This window comes from Hypanus sabinus, chromosome 19 (assembly GCF_030144855.1).
Source record: "Hypanus sabinus isolate sHypSab1 chromosome 19, sHypSab1.hap1, whole genome shotgun sequence".
Taxonomy (NCBI): domain Eukaryota; kingdom Metazoa; phylum Chordata; class Chondrichthyes; order Myliobatiformes; family Dasyatidae; genus Hypanus; species Hypanus sabinus.
The window spans coordinates 59204990-59225678 of record NC_082724.1 but is presented as its reverse complement, the minus strand read 5'-3'; the positions used below and the strand labels follow the sequence as shown (position 1 = coordinate 59225678).

Below are 20689 nucleotides of genomic sequence, written 5' to 3'. Positions count from 1 at the left end.
GATTTCCCCAATCTACCTGCATATTGAAATCCCCATGATTATCACAACATTGCCTTTTTCACATCCCATTTCTATCTTCCATTGTAATTTGTGGCTCACATCCTGGCTACTGTTCAGAGTCTGTAAATAACTCCCATTAGGATCTTTTTACCCTTTCAGTTTCTTAATTCTACCCACAATGATTCTACATCTTCCAATCCTATTATGTTACTTCTTTCTCAAGATCTGATTTAATTTTTTACCATTAGAGCCACCCCACCACCTCTGCTGATCTGCATGTCCTTTCAACATAATGTGTATCCTTGAATGTTAGCCTCCCAACTATGATCTTCTTTCTGCCACGATTCAGTGATGCCTACAATGTCATACCTGTCTATCCCTAAGTGCGCTACCAGATCATCTACCTTATTCTGTATACTGAGTGTATTTAGATATAACACCTTCATCACCCTTATTGATTTTGGCCCCCTGTTACACTTTAACTGATCCCACTGACTGCAGTTTTGCACTATCATCTGCTCATCCTTCACCACCGTCACACTACATCTCCTTGTTGCCCTATCACTCCGGTTCCCAAGCCCTGCCAAATTAGTTTAAACCCTCCCCAACAGCTCTAGCTAACTTGCCCACAAGGAAATCGGTCTTCCTTGGGTTCGGGGTAACCTATCCTTTTTGTACAGGTCATACTTTTCCCAGAAGGGATCTCAAAGATCCAGTAATCTGAAACCCTGCCCCTTCCACCAATTCTCCAGCTACACATTCACCTGCCTAATCTTCCTGTTTTACCCTCACTGGCACGTGGCACAGGCAGCAATCCAGAGATTACTACCTTACAGGTTCTGTTTCTCAGCCTTCTGCCAATCTCCTTATATTCTGTCTTCAGGACCTCCTTCTTTTTCCTACTTATGCCATTGGTACCAACATATACCGTGACTTCTGGCTGGTCACACTCCCCCTTTAGGATACCGTGGACCTGATCCTGGCACCTGGGCAGCAACATACCTTCCAAGTGTCTCTTTTCATGTCCACAGCATCTGCTTTCTGCTCCTCTAAAATGGAATCCCCTATCACTGCTGCACTCCTCTTCTCCTCCTTTCCCTTCTGAGCCACAGAGACTGGTCACTGTGGCTTCCCCCTGGTAGGTCATCACCCCTCCTCCCCCTACCAGTATCCAAAGTGATGTACTTATTATTGAGGGGAACAGCTGTAGGAGTACTCTGCGCTGGCTGCCTATTCCCTTTCCCTCGCCTGATAGGCACCCAGGGATATGCATTCTACAACTTAGGGGCACCTACCTCCCTGTAGCTCCTATCCGTTACCTCCTCAGTCTCCCGTATGAGCCAAAGGTCATCAAGCTGCAGCTCCAGTTCCTTAATGCAGTCTCTAAAGAGCTGCAGCTTGGTGGACTTCATGCGGATTTAGTTATCAGGGAGACTGGAGGTCCCCTGGAGTTCCCAGATCTCACTCAAAGGACATACCACTACCTCCAGATCATTTCTCACTGCACCAGCTATGTACCTTCACAAAACAAAACTTCCTAGAAACTTTCTTATTTACTTACTTAGAACCTCCACTGGTGCTTGCCCAATCCTGTTCTCAACTAAGTCTGCTGAGCCAAAGCCGGACCACTCTAACAACACTCTACTCCCGCAATGGCCATTCCAACAATCCCATTGGATTCTTCCCATACTGTCTAGATTAATACCATAATATCTGGGATTAGTCCTGTACTGTCTGCATTAATAACATACTGTCTGGGATTAGTCTCGTACTATCTAGGATTAGTCCCGTACTGTCTGGGATTAGTCCTGTACTGTCTTGGATTAGTCCCGTACTGTCTGGGATTAGTCTCGTACTGTCTCAGATTAGTCCCCTACTGTCTCGGATTAGTCCTGTACTGTCTGGATTAATACCATACCGTCTGGAAGTGTCCCTACTGTCTATGATTAGTCCTGTCGCATCCTGGATTAGTAGCATACTGTACAGGATTAGTCCCGTACACTGTACATACTGTACAGGATTATTTCTGTATGGTCCTGGACTAGTACTGTACTGTCCTGTACCCAGATTTGTCCTGTACTGTCCTGGATTAGTACTATACACTCTGGGATTAGTTCTAGACTATGATGGATTATTACTATTCTATCCAGATTAGTCCTGCTTTCCCTGTCACTGATTAGTCCTGTGGTCACTGTCTGCTCTCCTCATGTTTATTGTCCTGTGCTATTTGTGCCTGATTCACCATGACATTGACTGAACCTTCCCAACCTTGTCCTACTCTCCTGACTAGTCCCTTCATGAATGTTATAGATTGCATTCATCATGTGTTGATTCTACCAGATGACCTTTGCACTGATTGTGTGTTGTCCTTGTTCACTCAGTCTAATTTAGATCTGTGCTGCCACGCCCTAATTACTTGTTTTGACTGTCCCAGATTAGTCACATGTCATTTGTTAGATTCCTCCACATGATGACTATCCCTGATTACTCCAGTTTATTATTTTGAATTAATCCCATTTTTATTATCCCTTACTTCTTCCACTCTAATTATCCCTGCCGATTAATCCTCATTTATTACCCAATGTTGAGTGTCCCTGAGTGATTGCTGAGTCTAATTGAGGGAAACTCTAAGGGGATGTCAGAGTTAAGTTTCTTTTACACAGAGAGAGGTGGGTGTGTGGTAGCCCTTCCAAGGACGGAGGTAGAAAAAAATACATTAGGGATATTACAGAATATCTTAAATTGGCACATGGATGATAGAGAAATTAGGGTTATTCAGGAGAGAAGGGTTAGATTGGTCTTGGAGTAGGTTAAAAGGTCAGCACAACATAGACTGCGACTGTGCTGTCGTGTTCTATTTCCCATGTTTCATCAGCCCTGTGTTGATTAGTCATGACCTCTGTCCCAAATTAACACTTTGCTGATCAAGGCTGTGCTGGTTTCCCCAAATTTGTCCTGTGCTTAGATTCATTGATTACTCCTGTCTTTATTATCCCCGATTAGCCCACCCTGTCACTCCTGATTCCTCATTAGTCCCTTATTTCCTTATTTATTGTTGCTGATTAGTCCTACACTGACCCCCCCCCCCCCCCATTAGCTGTATGCTGCGTTTACAGTGCCTGATTAATCGTGCATTTGCAGTGCATGATTAACTCTGCATTTACAGTGCATGGATAACCCTGCATTTAGAGTGCCTGGTTAACCCTGCATTTAGAGTGCCTGGTTAACCCCTGTGTTTAGAGTGCCTGGTTAATCCCACACAGCCTCTCCTTTACAGCATATTCTGCATTAGTTCAATGCTGTCCCTCAGATTAGATTCCTCTGCCCAGATTCCCTTGTTCCTGAATAGCCCCATGCTAACTCTCCCTGATTCACCCCATTTAGACAAGCCATGACTTTCCCTGATTAATCTCTAGCTGACTCTCCCTATCAGCTCATTATGAAATGTTCCTTATCATTCTTGAATGGTCCTCTACTGCTCATCCTTAATCGAATCAGAATCAGGGCCAGGTTTATTATCACTGACATGTATCATGAAATTTGTCATTTTGGGGAAGCAGAGTAGTGCAATGCATAAACTATACTATAAATTACAGTAAGAAGTACATAAAAAGTATGCAAAGAGAGCAACAACAGTGAGATAGTGTTCATGGATTGATTCATTGTCCATTCAAAAACCTGGTGGCAGAGGGGAAAAAAGTTGTTCCTAAAACATTGGGTGTGTGCCTTCAGGCTCCTGTACCTCACCTCTGATGGTAGTGTTGAGAAGTGGGCTTGTGTTGGGTGGTGCAGGTCCTTCAGGATAGTTGCTGCCTTTTTGAAGCACCATCCATAGAAGATTACAGCACAGAAACAGGCCTTTTGGCCCTTCTTGGCTGTGCCAAACCATTTTTCTGCCTATTCCCACTGACCTGCACCTGGGCCATATCCCTCCAAACCCCTCTCATCCATATACCTGTCCAAGTTTTTCTTAAATGTCAAAAGTGAGCCTGTATTCACCACTTCATCTGGCAGCTCATTCCACACTCCCACCACTCTCTGCGTGAAGAAGCCCCCCCCCCATGTTCCCTTTAAACTTTTCCCCCTTCACCCTTAACCCATGACCTCTGTTTTTTTCTCCCCTAGCCTCAGTGGAAAAAGCCTGCTTGCCTTCACTCAATCTTTACCCATCATAATTTTATATACCTCTATCAAATCACCCCTCATTCTCCTATGCTCCAGGGAATAAAGTCCTAACATATTCAACCTTTCTCAGTAACTCAGTTTCTCAAGTCCCAGCAACATCCTTGTAAACCTTCTCTGCACTCTTTCAACCTTATTAATATCCTTCCTGTAATTAGGTGACCAAAACTGCACACAATACTCCAAATTCAGTCTCATCAATATCTTATACAACCTCAGCATAACATTCCAACTCTTAACTCAATACTTTGATTTATAAAGGCCAATGTACCAAAAGCTCTCTTTACAACCCTGTCTACTTGTGACACCACTTTTAGGGAATCATGTACCTGTACTCCCAGATCCCTCTGTTCTACTGCACTCCTCAGTGTCCTACCATTTAACTTTTATGTTTTACCTTGGTTTGACCTTCCAAAGTGCAATACCTCAGACTTGTCCGCATTAAACTCCATCTGCTATTTTTCAGCCCATTCCTCCAACTGGTTCAAGTCCCTCTGCAAGCTTTGAAAACCGTCCTTACTGTCCACTACACCTCCAATCTTTGTATCATCAGCAAATTCACTGATCCAATTTGCCACATTATCACCCAGATCATTGATACAGATGACAAATAACAATGGACCCAGCACTGATCCCTGCTGCACACCACTTGTCACAGGCCTCCACTCAGAGTAGCAATCCTCCACTACCACTCTCTGGCTTCTTCCATTAAGCCAATGTCTAATTTACTATATCTCCATGTATACCTACCGACTGAATCTTCCTAACTAACCTCCCATGCGGGACCTTGTCAGAGGCCTTACTGAAGTCCATGAAAACAACATCCACTGCCTTCCCTTCATCCACTTTCCTGGTAACTTCCTCGAAAAACTCTAATTGATTGGTTAAACATGACCTACCACGCACAAAGCCGTGCTGACTGTTTCTAATAAGTCCCTGTCTATCCAAATATTTGTAGATCCTATCTCTTAGTATTCCTTCCAATAATTTACCTACTACCGGTGTTAAACTTACCGGCCTGTAATTTCCCAGCTTACTTTTTGAGCCTTTTTTAAACAATGGAACTACATGAGCTAACCTCCAATCCTCCGGCACCTGACCCATGGGTATCGGCATTTTAAATATTTCTGCCAGGGCCCCTGCAATTTCAACACTAGTCTCCTTCAAGGTCCGAGGGAATACCCTGTCAGGTCCTGGGGATTTATCTACTCTGATTTGCCTCAAGGCAGCAAGCACCTCCTCCTCTTTAATCTGTATAAGTACCATGACCTCCATACTTGTTTGCCTTGTTTCCATAGACTCCATTCCAGTTTCCTTAGTAAATACAGATGCAAAAAACCCATTTAATATCTCTCCCAACAACACACACAAAATGCTGGTGGAACACGACAGGCCAGGCAGCATCTATAGGGAGAAGCGATGTCGACGTTTCGGGCCGAGACCCTTCGTCAGGACTAACTGAAATCTCTTACTATCTTTCCTTTCAGTTAGTCCTGACGAAGGGTCTCGGCCCGAAACGTCGACATCGCTTCTCCCTATAGATGCTGTCTGGCCTGCCGCGTTCCACCAGCATTTTGTGTGTGTTGTTTGAATTTTCAGCATCTGCAAATTTCCTTGCGTTTGCTCGTTAATATCTCTCCCATTTCTTTTGGTTCCCTACATAGCCAACCACTCTGATCTTCAAGAGGACCAATTTTATCCCTTACTATACTTTTGCTCTTAACATACCTGTAGAAGCTCTTAGGATTATCCTTCACCCTGACTGCCAAAGCAACCTCATGTCTTCTTTTAGCCCTCCTGATTTCTTTCTTAAGTATTTTCTTACTCTTTTTATACTCCTCAAGCAACTTATGTCCTCAAATTTGGCCTTTTTCCAGTTTAGAACTTCAACCCAAGGACCAGATCTATCTTTCTCCATGATCAAAATGAAACTAATGACGTTATGATCACTGGAACCAAAGTGTTCCCCCACACACACTTCCGTCACTTGCCCTAACTCGTTTCCTAATAGGAGACCTAATATTGCCTCCTCCCTAGTTGGTACATCTATATACTGATTTAGAAAACTTACCTGAACACATTTTACAAACTCTAACCCATCCAGACCTTTAACAGTATGGGAGTCCCAATCAATATGTGGAAAATTAAAATCCCCTACAATCACAACTTTCTGTCTCCTGCAGTTGTCTGCTATCTCTCTGCAGATTTGCTCCTCCAATTCTCGCTGACTATTGGGTGGTCTATAATACAACCCTATTAATGTGGTCATACCTTTCCTGTTTCTCAGCTCCACCCAAATGTCCTCAGTAGACAAGCCCTCTAATCTGTCTTGCCGAAGCACTAGCACTATTTTCCCCGACTAGCAAAGCCACCGCCCCCCCCCCACCCTTCATCCCTCTACCTCTATCATGTCTGAAACATCAGAACCCTGGAACATTGAGCTGCCAGTCCTGCCCGTCCTGTAGCCAAGTTTCAGTAATGGCTATGGTGTCATAATTCCACGTGTCAATCCAGGCCCTCAGCTCTTCTGCCTTTCCCACAATACTCCTCGCATTGAAATATACACACCTCAGAAGATTGTTACCACCACACATAACCTTACTATTTGTGACTTTGCATGAACTACTAACATCATTTATTTTCACTCCCGTTCCACTATCTACTCTAGCACCCTGCAAATTTAGTTTAAACCCTCCCCAATAACACTAGCAAACCTCCCTGCAAGTATATTGGTCCCCTTGTAGTTCAGGTGTAACCCGTCTCTCTTGTACAGGTCCCATCTGCCCCAGAAGAGGTCCCAATGATCTAGAAATCTGAAACCCTGCCCCCTACACCAGTTTCTCAGCCATGTGTTCATCTGCCAGAGCATCCTGCTCTTACCCTCACTGGCACGTGGCACAGGCAGCAATCTGGAGATTACTACCCTTGAGGTCCTGTTTTTCAACTTCCTACTCACTCTTCAGGACCTCCTGACTCTTTTTACCTGTGTCATTGGTACCGATGTGTACCACAACATCTGGCTGATCACCCTCCCACTTAAGAATGTTGTGCACACGATCAGAGACATCCCTGACCCTGACACCCAGGAGGCAACAAACCATCCAGGAGTCTCTGTCATGACCACAGAATCTCCTGTCTGTACCCCTGACTATGGAGTCCCCATCACTACCGCTCTCCTCTTATTCCTTCCTCCCTTCTGCACTGCAGAACCAGACTCAGTGCCAGAGATCCAGCTGCTGCAGCTTGTCCCAGGTAAGCCATCCCCCGCAACAGTATCCAAATCAGTATACCTGTTTTGGAGGGGAAAGGCCACAGGGGAACCCTGCACTAACTGCCCTTTCCTCTTCCCTTGCCTGACGGTAACTCAATTACCTGTGCCCTGGTCCGTAGGTGTAACTACCTCCCAGAAGCTACTGTCTATAAACTGCTTAGTCTCCCAATTGATCCGGAGGTCATCCAGCTCCTGCCCCAGTTCCCTAACGTGGTCCGTTAGGAGCTGCAGCTGGATGCACTTCTTGTAGGTATCATTGTCAGGGACACCGGAGGCCTCCCTGACTTCAAACATCCTGCAAGAGGAGCATTCCAACATCCTGCCTGGCATTTTCTCGAGTCTGAACGAAAAAAAGAAGAAAACTGAAACTTACTGGAACCTACCCTCGCCTCTGCCTGTTTCTCACCGAAGCCTGATTGAGCCAAGGCCATCCCACTCCGACTCAGTCCACTCCAACGATGGCCGCTGTATTTGGTGGTCTTTCTTTTAAACCTCGGCACACTACGACACATGCCTGCGCAGTCTAGCCTCTTTTCCCCAATCAGTTAAAGAAAAGAAAAACGACCTTCCCTCCGCGATGCTTCAGTCTTCCACTCTCAGCCTCTTGCTTCGATTAAAAAGCAAGAGAAAAGGATATCCTTTGAAGATATCCTCGATGGTGCAGAGAGTAGTGGCCATAAAGGAGCTGCAACGCTCTGCAACATTGTCCAGTCCTCTGCATTGGCACCTGCACAACTAACAGTGATACAACCTGTCAGGATGTTCTCCAATGTATAGCTGCAGAAATTTGTTAGACTCTTTGGAGACATACCAAATCTTCTCAACCTCATAATGAAATATAGTCACCGTCACTCAAACCTCAATAACGAGGTCTCCTTGAAAGTTCTGGGCAGCTCCACTGCCTCTGACACACACTCCTAGCTGTAGATCTTGAGAGCTGCCTGGTGCAAGGCCTTCCTAGTGTTTCAGGTAAGTCTCCATATTAGTCCTGTTTGCTTCTACTGGATGACAAAGTTAGGAATCAAAAGGTTGAACATGGTGTGACTAGTGTCCTAAACTGCATATTCTTCAATGCAAGAAGTATCATAGGAAAAGTGGATTATAGTACTAAGAGGTGGCAGCTGGTTTACAAACAGAGGCAATATGTAGTGAGGAGAGGCAACTTTTCAGTCTACAGGATGAGTTGCAATGTAAAAGGCAGACAAAATCAAAAAGGGTAAATACAGGGCAGAAGGTGTTATATTTGAATGTGCGCACTAGATAGAATAAGGTAGATGAACTTGTACCACAGTTGCAGATTGGCAGGTATGATGTAGGCATCGCTATATCATGGCTGAAAAAAGTTACAGCTGGGAGCTTAATATCCCAGGAAACACATTGTATCAAAAGGACAGGCAGGAAGGCAAAGGGGGTGGCATTACTCTGTTGGTAAAAATGAAATCAGATCATTAGAAGGAGGTGACATAGGGTTGGAAAGTGTTGAATAGTTGTGGGTAGAGCTAAGGAACTGCAAGGCTAAAAAGATCCTGATGGGATTTGTATACAGATTCCCCAAACTGTAGTAGAAATGTGGTCTACAAATTGCAATGGGAGATAGAAAATGCATGTCAAAAGGACAATGTTACAATATTTATGGGGGATTTCAATATGCAAGTAGATTGGGAAAATCAGATTGATGCTGGATTCCTGATGGGTAATTTCCAGAGTGCCAACAAAGATGGCTTTTTAGTTGTGGTTGAGCCTATTTGAGCCCATTTGGGGATAAACTATTCTAGACTGGTTGTTATACAATGAACCAGAATTGATCAGACAACTTAAAGTAAAGGAACCCTTAGGGGAAAGTGATCATAATAGAATCAAATTTACCCTTAAATTAGAGAAGGAGAAGCTAAAGTCAGATGTATCAGTATTACAGTGGAGTAAAGGGAATTACAGAGGCATGAGAAAGAAGTTAGCCAGAATTGATTGGAAAAGAACACTGGCAGGAATGATCGCAAAACAGCAATTTCTGGAAGCAATTCAGAAGGCACAGGTTACTGTGTACAGTTCTGCTCACCGAATTATAGGAAAGATTGTGTACAGTTCTGGTCACCGAATTATAGGAAAGATGCCAACAAAATAGAGAGAATACAGAGGAGATTTACTAGAATGTTACCTGGGTTTCAGCACCTAAGTTACAGAGAAAGGTTGAACAAGTTCTTTATTCTTTGCAGCGTAGAAGCTTGAGGGGGGACTTGATAGAGGTATTTAAAATTATGAGGGGAATAGATAAAGTTGATGTGGATAGGCTTTTTCCATTGAGAGTAGGGGAGATTCAAACAAGAGGACATGAGTTGAGAGTTAAGGGGCAAAAGTTTAGGGGTAACATGAGGGGGAACTTCTTTACCCAGAGAGTGGTAGCTGTGTGGAACGAGCTTCCAGTAGAAGTGGTAAAGGCAGGTTCGATATTGTCGTTTAGTGTAAAATTGGATAGGTATATGGACAGGAAAGGAATGGAGGGTTATGGGCTGAGTGCAGGTAGGTGGGACTAGGTGAGAGTAAGCATTCGGCATGGACTAGAAGAGCCGAGATGGCCTGTTTCTGAGCTGTAATTGTTAAACGGTTATAAAAAGGTGGCATGCAAATGTTTGGGCACCCCTGGTCAAAATTTCTGTTACTGTGAATAGTTAAGTGAGTAGAAGATGACCTGATCTCCAAAAGTCATAAAGTTAAAGATGAAACATTCTTTTCAACATTTTAAACAAGATTAGTGTTTTTTTTTTGTTTTGCACAGTTTTAGAGAGAAAATAAGGAAAGGAGTACCATGCAAAAGTTCAGGCACCTCAGGAGATTTGAGCTCTCAGATAACTTTTACCAAGGTCTCAGACCTTAACTAGCTTGTTAGGGCTATGGCTTGTTCACAGTAATCGTTACAAAAGGCCAGGTGATGCAAATTTCAACACTTTATAAATACCCTGACTCCTCAAACCTTGTCCCAACGATCAGCAGTCATGGGCTCCTCTAAGCAGCTGCCTAGCACTCTGAAGATGAAAATAAATGATGGCCACAAAGCAGGAGAAGGCTATAAGAAGATAGCAAAAGCGTTTCCAAGTAGCCGTTTCCTCAGTTCGTAATGTAATTAAGAAATGGTAGTTAACAGGAATGGTGGAGATCAAGTTGAGGTCAGGAAGACCAAGAAAACTTCCCGAGAGAACTGCTCGTAGGATTGCTAGAAAGCTAGAAAACCCCCGTTTGGCTGCAAAAGACCTTCAGGAAGATTTAGCAGACTCTGGAGTGGTGGTGCACTGTTCTACAGTGCAGCGACACCTGCATGAATATGACCTTCATGGAAGAGTCATCAAAAGAAAACTTTTCCTGCATCGTCACCACAAAATTCAGCATCAGAAGTTTGCAAAGGAACATCTAAACAAGCCTGATGCATTTTGGAAACAAGTCCTGTGGACTGATGAAGTTAAAATAGAACTTCTTGGCCACAATGAGCAAAGGTATGTTTGGAGAAAAAAAGGTGCAGAATTTCATGAAAAGATCACCTCTCCAACAGTTAAGCACAGGGGTGGATCAATCATGCTTTGGGCTTGTGTTGTAGCCAGTGGCATGGAGATCATTTCACTGGTAGTGGGAAGAATGAATTCAATTAAATACCAGCAAATTCTGGAAGCAAACATCACACTGTCTGTAAAAAAGCTGAAGATGAAAAGAGGATGGCTTCTACAACAGGATAATGATCCTAAACACACCTCAAAATGGGCTTCCTCAAGAGGCACAAGCTGAAGGTTTTGCCATGGCCCTCACAGTCCTCTGACCTAAACATCATCGGAAATCTGTGGATAGACATCAAAAGAGTAGTGCATGCAAAACAGCCCAAGAATCTCAAAGAACTAGAAGTCTTTTGCGAGGAAGAATGGGCAAAAATCCCCCAAACAAGAATTGTAAGACTCTTAGCTGGCTGCAGAAAGCGTTTACAAGCTGTGATACTTGCCAAAGGGGGTGTAACTAAGTACAGACCATGCAGGGTTCCCAAACTTTGATTTCGGGCCCTTTTCCTTTTTTGTTATTTTGAAACTGTAAAAGATGGAAATAAAAAAGTAATCTTGCTTAAAATATTAAAGAAATGTGTCATCTTTAACTTTATTCCTTTTGGAAATCAGGTAATCTTTTACTCGCTTAGCTATTCACAGTAACAGAAATATTGACCAGGGACGCCCAAACGTTTGCATGCCACTGTACATCCTAAAAAGGAAGGAATATACTTAAGGCAAGATGACACAACCATGGCCAACAAGAGAAGTCAAAGCCAACATATAAGCCAAAGAAAGGGCATATAATTGAGCAAAAATTACTGAAAAGTTAGAGGTTTGGAAAGCTTTTAAAAACCAACAGAAGGCAGCTAAAAAAAAAGTCCTAAGAAGGTAAAGGTGGAATAAGAAAGTAAACTAGCCAATAATAATAAAGAGGATACCAAAAGTTTCTTCATAAGGTGTAAAAGAGAGGCAAGAGTGGATATCAGACCACTGGAAAACGATGTTGGAGAGTTAGTTTTGAAGAGCAACAAAATGGCAGATGAACTGAATAAATATTTTGCATCAGTCTTCTCTGTGAAAGATACTAGCTGTATGTTGGAAGTTCCAGGTGTCAAGGGTCATGAATTATGTGTACCATAACTAGAAAGAAGGTTCATGGGAAACTGAAAAGTCTGAAGGTAGAGAAGTCACCTGGATAAGATAGTGTACACCCCAGTGTTCTGAAAGAGATGGTTGGAGAAATTATGGAGGCATTAGTAAGAATCACTAGGTTCTGGAATGGTTCTGGAAGAATGGGAAATTGCAAATGTCACTCCATTCTTCAAGAAGGGAGAGAGGCAGAAGAAAGGAAATTATAGGCCAGTTAGTCTGACCTCCGTGGTTGGGAAGATGTTGGAGTCGATTATTAAGGATGAAGTCTCAGAGAACTTGGAGGCACATGATAGACTTGTAGACAGCATGGTTTCCTTGAGGGAAAATTTTCACTGACAAATCTGTTGGAATTCTTTGAAGGAATAACAAGCAGGATAGACAAAGGAGAATAGATGGATGTGGTGTACGATGGATGTTGTGTACTTGGCTTTGCAGAAAGCTTTGGACAAGGTGCCACATACGAGGCTGTTTTACAAGCTACATGGTATTGCAGGAAAGATTCTAGCATAGAATCTAGTGGCTGATTGGCAGGAGGCAGATAGGGAATAAAGGGAGCCTTTTCTGGTTGGCTGCCGGTGACTAGTGGTGTTCCACAGGAGTCTCTGTTGGGTCTGATTTTTTTAGTGTTATTCATCAGTGATTTGGATGATGGAATTGATGGCATTATGGCCAAGTTTGCAGGTGGTATGAAGGTAGGTGAGGGGCAGGTATTTTTGAGGAAGTAAGCAGGCTACAGAAGGACTTGAACAGATCAGGAAAATGGGCAAAGAAATGGCAGACGGAATACAGTGTTGGGAAGTATATGGTCATGCACTTTGGTAGGAGAAATGAAAGTGTTGACTATTTTCTAATTGGAGGGAAAATACAAAAACTGGGGTGCAAAGGGACTTGGTTAATTTCCAGGTTGAATCTGTGGTGAAGAAGGCAAATGCAATGTTAGCATTTATTTTCAAGAGGACTCGAATATAAAAGCAAGGATGTAATGTTGAGACTTTATAAAGTACTAGCAAGGCCTCACTTGGATAATTATGAGCAGTTTTGGGTCCCATATCCAAGAAAGGATGTGCTGAAACTGGAGAGGGTTCAAATAAGGTTCACAAAAATGACTCCAGGACTGAATTGCTTGTCATTTGAGGAGCGTTTGATGGCTCTTAGCCATCTAGAATTCAGAAGAATGAGGGGTGACCTCATTGAATCCTATTGAATGGTAAAAGGCCTTGATAGAGTGGATGTGAAGAGGATGCTTCCTCTGGTGGGAAAGTCTAAGACCAGGGGACAATACTGTAGAGGAGTGAGTACCATATTGAGGGACTTCTATGTATTTTCTGACTTACCAATAATATTAGCTTCTGTTTGTTGGTAAAGATCAGAATTATTCATTACAGGTGGTATCATCAAAGGGCATAGAGGCCTAGTGACAACATTATTTCAGATGCTGTGTCCTCCTTGCTGTTACAGTTAATTAAAATAAACCATTTCATTCAAAACTCCTGTAATGTCATTGTAAGTAGAAATTTCCAGAACACAGAACATAGAACACAGGGCTCAGTATAGGCCCTTCAGCCCACAATGTTATACCAACTTTATAAACTATCTAACCCTTCCCTGCTACATAACCTTCCATTTTCTTATCATCCATGTGCCTATCTGAGAGTTCCTTAAATGCCTCTAATGTATCTGCATCTCCACCACCCCTGTGTGAAAAACAAATTACCTCTGACATATCCACTATGCTGTCCTCCAGTCACCTTTACATTATACCCCATTGTATTAGCCATTTCTGCCCTGGGTTAAAAAAAATATTTAACTATCCACTCGATCTATGTGTCTTATCAGCACTTAGGACTGTCCCAGGACAACCCTTGGAATGCATTCTTCTGTCATTGGTTACTGAGCAGTGGAAGAATTTTGGTAACCATGTATTGTTGTTTCTGGTTTAGTGCTTCCAATACCTTTTATGATTTCAGCGACTGTTATCCTCAATGAGTTGAACTGGACAGCAGCCCTGGAGGACGTGTTCAAACGCAATCGCGAGGATGACCCTTCGCTACTCTGGCAGGTGTTTGGAAGTGCCACAGGTGTCACCAGGTATTACCCAGGTATGTCACGGGTATCAAGCAATGCAATTAACATATTGTCATGCAAACTGCGAGTAACTTCGCTACTGAGTTAAGAGACACACCTTTCTCAACACATCTTGCTCAGATCCTCTTTCTTTCTTTTTCAATCTTTTTATTAAATTTCATATATAAAAAAAAAACAACACAAAATAATGAATAGATTACAGATTCAATAGACTTGAGATTACATTAGTAATAGGATAATAATATCCTATTAAAACATCCATCAACAAAAGGTACATAAATCAATCAAGTCTATATAAATATATATGAAAAACAAAAATAATCGTCGAAAAAAGAAAAAAAAAATTGAAATTATATATGAGAGAAAATATATAATGAACAAAAATACTAAACTAAAAACTAACATGGGCAATAATAGCACTTTATAAATATATAAAGGTGTCAAGAAAAACTCCAGAACTCCATACCTGAACAAGTATAAGTAGAGAAAAGGATCTGAAATAAGCCAAATTAATTCATATGAAAGTGTCGAATAAATGGTCCCCAGGTTTCTTCAAATTTAATTGAAGAATCAAAGATAGTGCTTCTGATTTTTTCCAAACTCAGATAAGAAATAGTTTGGGAGAACCACTGAAATGTAGTAGGAGGATTTACTTCTTTCCAGTTTTGTAATATAGACCTTCTGGCAATTAATGTTACAAAAGCAATCATTCGTCTGATTGAAGGGGAAAGCTGATTGCCATCTTCATTTGGTATACCGAAAATTGCAGTAATAAAATGGGGTTGTAAATCGATATTCCATACTGAGGAAATGACATCAAAAATGTCCTTCCAATAGTTATGTAAAGTGGGACATGTCCAAAACATGTGAGTCAATGAAGCCACTTCTAAGTGACATCTGTCACATTGAGGATTAATATGCGAATAAAATCGGGCAAGTTTATCTTTAGACATATAAGCTCTATGTACAATTTTAAATTGTATTAAAGCATGTTTAGCACAAATAGAGGAGGAATTAACCATTTGTAAAATTTTTTCCCATTTATCTGTTGATATATTACATCGAAGTTCTTTTTCCCATTCTTGTCTAATTCTATCCGATATTTCTGGCTGTATCTTCATAATCATGTTATAAATAAAAGCTACTAATCCCTTCTGACAAGGATTAAAAGTAAAAATCAAATCTGAAAAATCCGATGGAGTTGAATTAGGAAAAGATGGAAGAATTTTATGTAAGAAATTTCTAATTTGTAAGTATCTAAAAAAATTAGATTTAGGTAATTCAAATTTGTTGGATAGTTGATCAAAAGACATCAAAGTACCTTCAAAAAAAAGATCACGAAAACATTTTATACCTTTCCTTTTCCATATACTAAAAGCTTGATCTGTCAATGAAGGTTTGAAAAAAAAATTACATAAAATAGGGCTGTCCAGAGCAAAGTTTTTCAGATTAAAGAATTTGCGAAATTGAAACCAAATTCGTAGTGTATGTTTAACAACAGGGTTAGATATCTGTTTATTGAATTTGGCTAAATCAATAGGAAGAAAAGAACCAAGAACGGAAAATATAGAATATCCCTTAACCTCACTACATTCCAAATTTACCCACTGTGGGCACACAGGTGAATCCAAATCTAGTTTCCAGTACATTAGGTTACGAATATTATTCGCCCAATAATAAAATCTAAAGTTAGGTAAAGCTAGACCACCATCTTTTTTAGACTTTTGTAATTGCCTTTTGCTTAACCTAGGATTTTTATTTTGCCAAACAAATGAGGAAATCTTTGAATCAATATTATCAAAAAAAGATTTAGGAATAAAAATTGGTAAAGCTTGGAATAAATATAAAAATTTCGGTAAAATCATCATTTTAATAGCATTAATCCGACCAACTAATGATAAAAATAAGGAAGACCATCTAGTAGTAAGTTGCTGAATTTGATGAAGCATAGGTAAAAAATTCAGTCCAAATAAATCTTTATATTTCTTGGTGATTTTTATACCTAAATAGATAAAGTTATCAGTAACAACTTTAAATGGCATCCTATCACTCAATAAAGTTTGCGCGTTTAAAGGGAATAACTCACTCTTATCTAAGTTTAACTTATAACCAGAAAAACTACCAAATTGAGCCAACAAGGATAAAATAGCAGGAATAGACCTACTAGGATTAGAAATATATAACAACAAATCATCAGCATAAAGCGATAATTTGTATAACTTCTCATTACGGGTAATACCAAAAATATTAGGAGACTCACGAATAGCAATAGCTAAAGGTTCTAATGCAATATTAAATAATAAAGGACTTAAAGGACAACCTTGTCTCGTACCACGAGATAATTGAAAAAAAGAGGATCTATAATTATTTGTAAGAACAGAAGCAACAGGTTTATAATATATTAATTTAATCCATGATATAAAATTAGGACTAAAATTAAAGTTTCTCAATGCATTAAATAAATATGTCCATTCAACTCTATCAAAGGCTTTTTCAGCATCTAATGAGATAACACATTCTGGGGTTGTAGGAGATGAAGTATAAATTATGTTAATCAATTTTCTAATATTAAAAAAGGAATATCGATTCCTAATAAAACCAGTTTGATCTTCTGAAATAATCTGTGGTAATACCTTTTCTAATCTAATGGCTAAAATTTTTGTAAGAATCTTAGAGTCTACATTTAATAATGATATAGGGCGATAAGATGCACATAAGGTAGGATCTTTATCTTTTTTAAGAATTAAAGAGATAGTAGCTTCATAAAACGATTGAGGTAATCTCTTCTTAACAAACGCATCATTAAAGATTTCACATAGCCAAGGAGAAAGCAATAAAGAAAAAGTTTTAAAAAATTCTACAATAAAACCATCAGGACCAGGAGCTTTCCCTGAATTCATTGATGAGATAGCCTCTCTTATTTCATCCATAGAAATAGGAGCATCAAGCAAGCTACAATCTTCATCTATCAGTTTAGAAATATTCAAATTATTAAAAAAATTATCCATCGTAAACCGGTCACCGTCAAATTCTGATTGATATAAAGATTTATAAAAATCTTGAAAAGTGTTATTGATTTCTTTATAATCAGTAGTTAAATTACCGTCTTGTTTACGAATTTTAATAATTTGTCGCTTAGTCGAAATAGCTTTTAATTGATTAGCTAACAATTTACCAGTTCGATCACTATGAATATAAAATTGAGCCCTAGTCTTAATTAATTGATTCTCAATTGAAGAAGATAATAATAAACTATGTTCCATTTGAAGCTCAACTCTCTTCTTATAAAGTTCTTTGGTAGGAGTAACGGAATAAATCTTATCAATTTCTTTAATTTTATCCACCAATAAAGCTATATCTGAATATCTTTGTTTTCTTTTACCAGCGGAATATGAAATAATTTGTCCACGAATAAAAGCCTTGAAAGAGTCCCAAAGTATTCCTTTATCAATCTCTTCATTATAGTTTGTTGAAAAAAATAAGTCAATTTGTTGTTTTATGAAGGTAATAAATTCTGGATCTTGAAGTAAAGTAGCATTAAGTCTCCAAGATCTAGTATTGATAGAAGAATCCGAAATCTTGATAGATAACTTCAAAGGCGCATGATCCGAAATAGCAATAGAATCGTATTTACAATCAATAACATCTGTTAATAAACGATGATCAATAAGAAAGTAATCAATTCTAGAATAACTATGATATACATGTGAAAAAAATGAAAATTCTTTACCTTTAGGATTCAAAAACCGCCATATTTCAGTAATTCCAGAATCAACCATAAAAGAATTAATAAGTAAAGCTGATCTATTCGGAAGAGTTCGAATAGGTTTAGATCTATCCATCGAAGGATTCAAACAACAATTAAAGTCTCCACCCATAATCAACATATATTCATTCAAATTAGGAAGAGAAGTAAATAAACGTTTAAAAAATTCAGGACAATCAAAGTTTGGAGCATAAATATTAACTAAAACAACTTTCCGATTAAAAAGTGAACCAGTTATCAACAAAAATCTACCCTGTGGATCAGAAATAATTTCATAATGTGTAAACGAAATTGAGGCGTCTATAAAAATAGACACACCCCTAATTTTAGCGGTACAATTTGAGTGAAATTGTTGACCTTTCCAGAACCTAAAAAAACGTTGATTATCCTCCCTCCTAATGTGGGTCTCCTGTGCAAAAATAATATTAGCGTTCAATCTATGGAATACTTTAAATATTTTTTTACGTTTAATCGGATGATTTAAACCATTAGTATTCCACGAGATAAAGTTAATAGATTTATCCATCATACCAATATTAATTGTGTGTATCATAAAAGGTTAAAAAGACACATAACCCACAATTTAGGAAGAAGGAAAATTGATTCAGGAGCAACCGGAGATCCTGACACCTCAACAATATTAACAATTTAAAGTCAGCCCATAAACTAAAAGCAAAAAAATAAAAAGCAAAAGCATGAAAAAAGATCCCTCCCCCCTCCCCCCACCCTTTGAAAGAAAGCCAAGCGGCAGGCGCATAAACTAATACTAATATTACCCCCATTTCAAGATGGCAGCTCCATAAGAAAATTTTTTAAGAAAAAACTATATAACACCCCAATTAAAATATAGAGTTGCAAAAAAAAATATATATATATATATATATACCTACATATATATATATATATATATACACATACACATACACACCCATATCAGACAAATCAAAAAAAAAACTAAAATAGTAAAACCAGAAAGATCATTAATAAAAAAAAATGCACATTAAAGTTTAAAAATGTGATACACCTTTAAAAAAGAAATTCCATATTCAGATACAAAGATGACGTTTCACAAGCCAAGACTTATGGGAAGAAGAAACGACATTTTGAGAAAGCCATATTACAAAATATGAATATAAATTCAGCAATCTAATAAGAAAATATAGTAAAAAAGTTATCAAAATAGAATATTTTTATAAAAAAAAAGATTTAATAGACACTACAACATATTTAAAAAAAAAACTAAAGAAAAAGAATTCAAAACCTTTGTTCCATTTCTAAATACAGGCAAGCAAATAAACGCTTATAAAAAGTAAAGACTTATGGGAAGAAGAAACGACATTTTGAAAAAAAATAATTCATTATTACAAAATACAAACGTATATAAAAAAAGGATATTATAAAAATTAAAACAGCATCTATAAGCAATAATAATAGTAGTAAAAAAAAAGACCCAGACCCATAGTTCAAAATAAGAAGTTATAACCCAACTTCCAGGGTTAAAACTTAAAATGAAATAACATCCTCTCTCCAAAAAAAAAAATCTTCAATGTAACTCATAGTTCAAGTTGCACTAGAGGATCGATATTCTTCAACAAATTTCTTCGCTTCTTCAGGAGTGATAAAAAAGTGTAGACTGTTGTCGGGCAGCACCATTCTAAGCTTCGCTGGATACATTAAAGCTTGTTTAAAACCAAACGAATGAATCTCTGCCATCACTGGTTTAAAAGCGATCCTGGCTTTCATAACTTCATACGAATAGTCTTCAACTATTCGAAATGAATAATTTCTGTAGGAGATCATACCTTTTTTACGAGCTAATCGAATTAGAAGCTCTTTCTCACGAGGATAATGAAGGCGAACAATCACCGCTCGTGGTTTATCAGACACAGATGAAAGCCTCGCAACTCTATGAGCGCGGTCAATAACAGGTTCATTTTTCAAACCTTCACCACCGAAAATTTCCCACAGTAATTTAGAGAAAAATTCAGTTAAATCACCGGACTCAACTTTTTCGGGAATTCCGATGATGCGCAAATTCTGTCTGCGAGAACGATTTTCAAGATCAGTAATTTTAAACTTGTACTGATCTAAAGTTTTAGCAGTCGACTCTATCTTCTTCTCTAACACTTCAATTATACGTGCTTTTTCACAAATTGATTGTTCAAGAGTCGTGATCTTATTTCCATGCTGTTGAACCTCTAACGCCTGCGACTGAAACTTAGTTTCAAGCGATTTAACAACTCCTTCAAGATCGGATATTTTCGAAGTAATCCTCCTTTCAAAACTTAACAGTTTACTGTCCAATTTACCTTCTAGTCTGCCTTCCAGAGCCGCAAATTTAGCATCCAGTTTATTGTCCAATTTACTTTCCATAGCCGCAAATTTAACATCCAGTTTAGTGTCCAAAAGACCAACAATTGCGTCGATGGATACAGGATCCTTAGCCGATTTCTTACTTGTAGCCATTTTAGGTTTGACAAGATTAGATCAACTATTATTTTAGGAAAAAAGGGTCAATCAAAGGTAGCAACTCATATGATTAAGTTCGAAAAGGTCTAATTAAAGGGTGATTATAGTTAAAAAAATAAAGAGCGCCTAAAAGGCAGATGCTTACGCCGCCATCTTGAAACTCCACCCCCTTGCTCAGATCCTCATGATTCATTTAGAAGGTTGTAGAGCCATGACAATGAAACAAAACTCCTTTGAAGAGTG

At 39.2% G+C, this 20689-nt stretch overlaps 1 protein-coding gene across 13 annotated transcripts in view; it reads left to right on the top strand.

Annotated features, from left to right (window-relative positions):
• cacna2d2a (calcium channel, voltage-dependent, alpha 2/delta subunit 2a) overlaps window positions 1–20689 on the top strand; it is a 909486-nt gene that overhangs the window by 632670 nt on the left and 256127 nt on the right. For all 13 annotated transcript variants that reach the window (XM_059944500.1, XM_059944501.1, XM_059944510.1 and 10 more), the window contains one exon: window positions 14094–14225. In XM_059944500.1, the coding sequence (XP_059800483.1) occupies window positions 14094–14225 (132 nt within the window). The remainder of the gene's footprint in view (window positions 1–14093; window positions 14226–20689) is intronic.